General features: G+C 28.9%; 1 protein-coding gene across 1 annotated transcript; it reads left to right on the forward strand.

Annotated features, from left to right (window-relative positions):
- Positions 1-489: 489 nt before the first annotated feature.
- LOC105461852 lies at positions 490-1,813 on the forward strand (the record flags this gene model as incomplete). Its single annotated transcript, XM_011708358.1, has 3 exons — positions 490-936; positions 1,029-1,304; positions 1,482-1,813. Coding segments are annotated over 3 exons (886 nt in total), but the record flags the coding sequence as incomplete, so codon positions are not given.
- Between the last annotated feature and the right edge of the window lie 724 nt (positions 1,814-2,537).

The raw sequence follows: 2,537 nt of genomic DNA on the forward strand, positions 1-2,537 counted from the left end.
TGTATAAGAGACAGACTTTGATCTAGAACATTTTTTTTTATCTCTCATAGTTTCGACGATATTCACGTCGGAAGAAAAACGATTTTTTCAAGGGGTGATTTCATCCCTTCAAAACGGAATAGAGCACCAACGAAAAATATACATTTAGATCCAGCTAGAGGAACTAAGAGTAAAAACCAATAACATTAAAACATTGTACAGTTAGAAAGCTGATTTTTCTACTAAATACAATCAATTCTTCGCAAATTTATCTGCTACATGATATTTATTACATACTATTATATTTATCAATATCTATTATATTTTTTTATCATATCATTTTTATTTTCCAAGTATTATATTGATATTTTATATTTTATTTATATTATTTTTTTGTTTACATTTAAGATATTATTAAACGATGTTATAATAATTTTGTGACATAGTATTACAAATTAATTATGTGCATCTTTTTTTAAATTGATCATAATAATGTAATTAACTTGCAAGGTATAACTCGACCATACAACGATTTATCAGTTGGTATGAAGGAGAGCCTTGGATTAAAGGAACACCAGCTTATAAAGACATGCAATTTGCGCGTAAAATGCATTTAATGATACAATCAAAATTGTGTGAGCTCGATGACGAGCAAATCGACAACGAGTCCAAAATCGCGAAGTTATGGTGCCCGGATCGTGAGTTGTTTCTACAGGATTTCGCCGCGGCGTGTCCACTTGAGAAAGACGGACAACGTCCTTCCGTTCTGATTTACAAATCGCCATTCAAACCGAAAGGCATAAATAACGCGGACATTGCAGGATTACAATTCGGCTTCATAAGTTTAGTTTTGCTTTGTCCGCAATTGATTGGAGTGCATAACGCGACCGATGAAAACATCGAGGCCTTTTGCCATATGTGGAGATGTTATGGATATTATCTCGGGATGGAAGATAGGTATATATTTTTTTAAGCGTTAGTAAAAATTGTAGGCGTAACGTTTTAGAATGCCCTTTCTAAAAATTTTTATATTCGTATAATTTTCTCAGGCACAACTTCTGTCGCGGCAGTCTCGAGGAAATAAAGCAGCGTGCACGAGATATTTATCAATATTGGGTATTGCCTAATCTTAAGGAAGTTACTCCCGAATGGGAGCACATGACGAGATGTATCGTCGAACCACTGAATTACTATCCCTTGATCTCCTTTGGTCTAATGCCTTATAAGATGATGGCATTACTCGCTATGGATGCGTTAAATATAAGTATGCCGCACTTGTATGCGTCAATGAGTTATGCAGAATGGATTACTTATAAAAGCTGGAGGTGAGTAATATATATGTATAGAATATATAGATACTTAATTTTTCTCGTAACGCAATTTTAGATTTCCAAATATTAAATATCAATTTTAACAGATAATTACACATATATTATAAATTACTAATAATTATATTATAAGTATATTTCTAATAATGTATATTGTTATTTCAATTGTTTAAGATTTATATTGGGCTACGTTTTAAAATTCTCAAGTTTCCGAGTAATTTTTAATAAAGTTGTTCGCAAAATATTTGATCAAGCGACGAATTTTAGTCCAGAGAAAAAAGCTGAACTCCAAGAAAAATCGGAAAAGCAGTTATCAAAGTTTTTTACTGTGGATTGATAGTGAAGCGCGATTGTATCGTATAATTTTGAAAATACCACAATTTAAATACCGTTTCTTTTATATACGCTTTTTGACGAATTGATTAAGAATAAAGCGTATCATCAATTTGTAAAATATCTAACTAACAAAGATACATCATATTTATTTTTTCTTTTAGCAGCAATTGCAATTTTTACAATTAATACTCCTCCTGGTTTTTCATTAAATAATATTTGTATACGAAAAGCTTCTTAACTTTGTTCTATAAAACTGTATTTCCTTGACTTATAATTGCTTTATTTAAATCAAATTAGTTATAATTACAAACGTTTATAATGATTTTATAATAGATATACATACATGTTACACAATAAAAAAGATTTTCCATTTTTCAATGCATACTTGCACATAATTTGACAACAAAAAATATATCATAGTGTTTGAATTGAATTTATATCAATAATAATAAATAGTATAGAGATAAAGTATATATACAATTAGATTTATAAAACTGAAAATATCCGCATATATTTTTTGTTTCTTTTCTAACTGTAACAATATTATCTAATAAAATATTATAATTGTTTTCTACATATATTAAAAATATGTATATTGTATAACAATGGTATTATAACGCGTGACTTACAAGAAATAAATTAATTTTAATAAATTGATCTATACTGAGACTTTATTTATTGACACGTAGGGGAAAGTTGTCGAATGCGTATCGGTCTCATAAAGCGTACCTCTTCAATATTTTATAGTTCCACTTAATAGAAGCAACATATAGTTACAAAAATATGAAGTAAATAAGAAATGTGTAAAATAGACAAAAAATGAACAGGTTACATCTTGTTTTGTGCAAGCTATCAACATTTAAAAAAATCAGATACAATTGATGTAAATTTTTG

The sequence above is a fragment of the Wasmannia auropunctata genome, unplaced genomic scaffold (genome assembly GCF_000956235.1).
Source record: "Wasmannia auropunctata unplaced genomic scaffold, wasmannia.A_1.0 LD276411.1, whole genome shotgun sequence".
In the NCBI taxonomy this organism is placed as follows: Eukaryota; Metazoa; Arthropoda; class Insecta; order Hymenoptera; family Formicidae; genus Wasmannia; species Wasmannia auropunctata.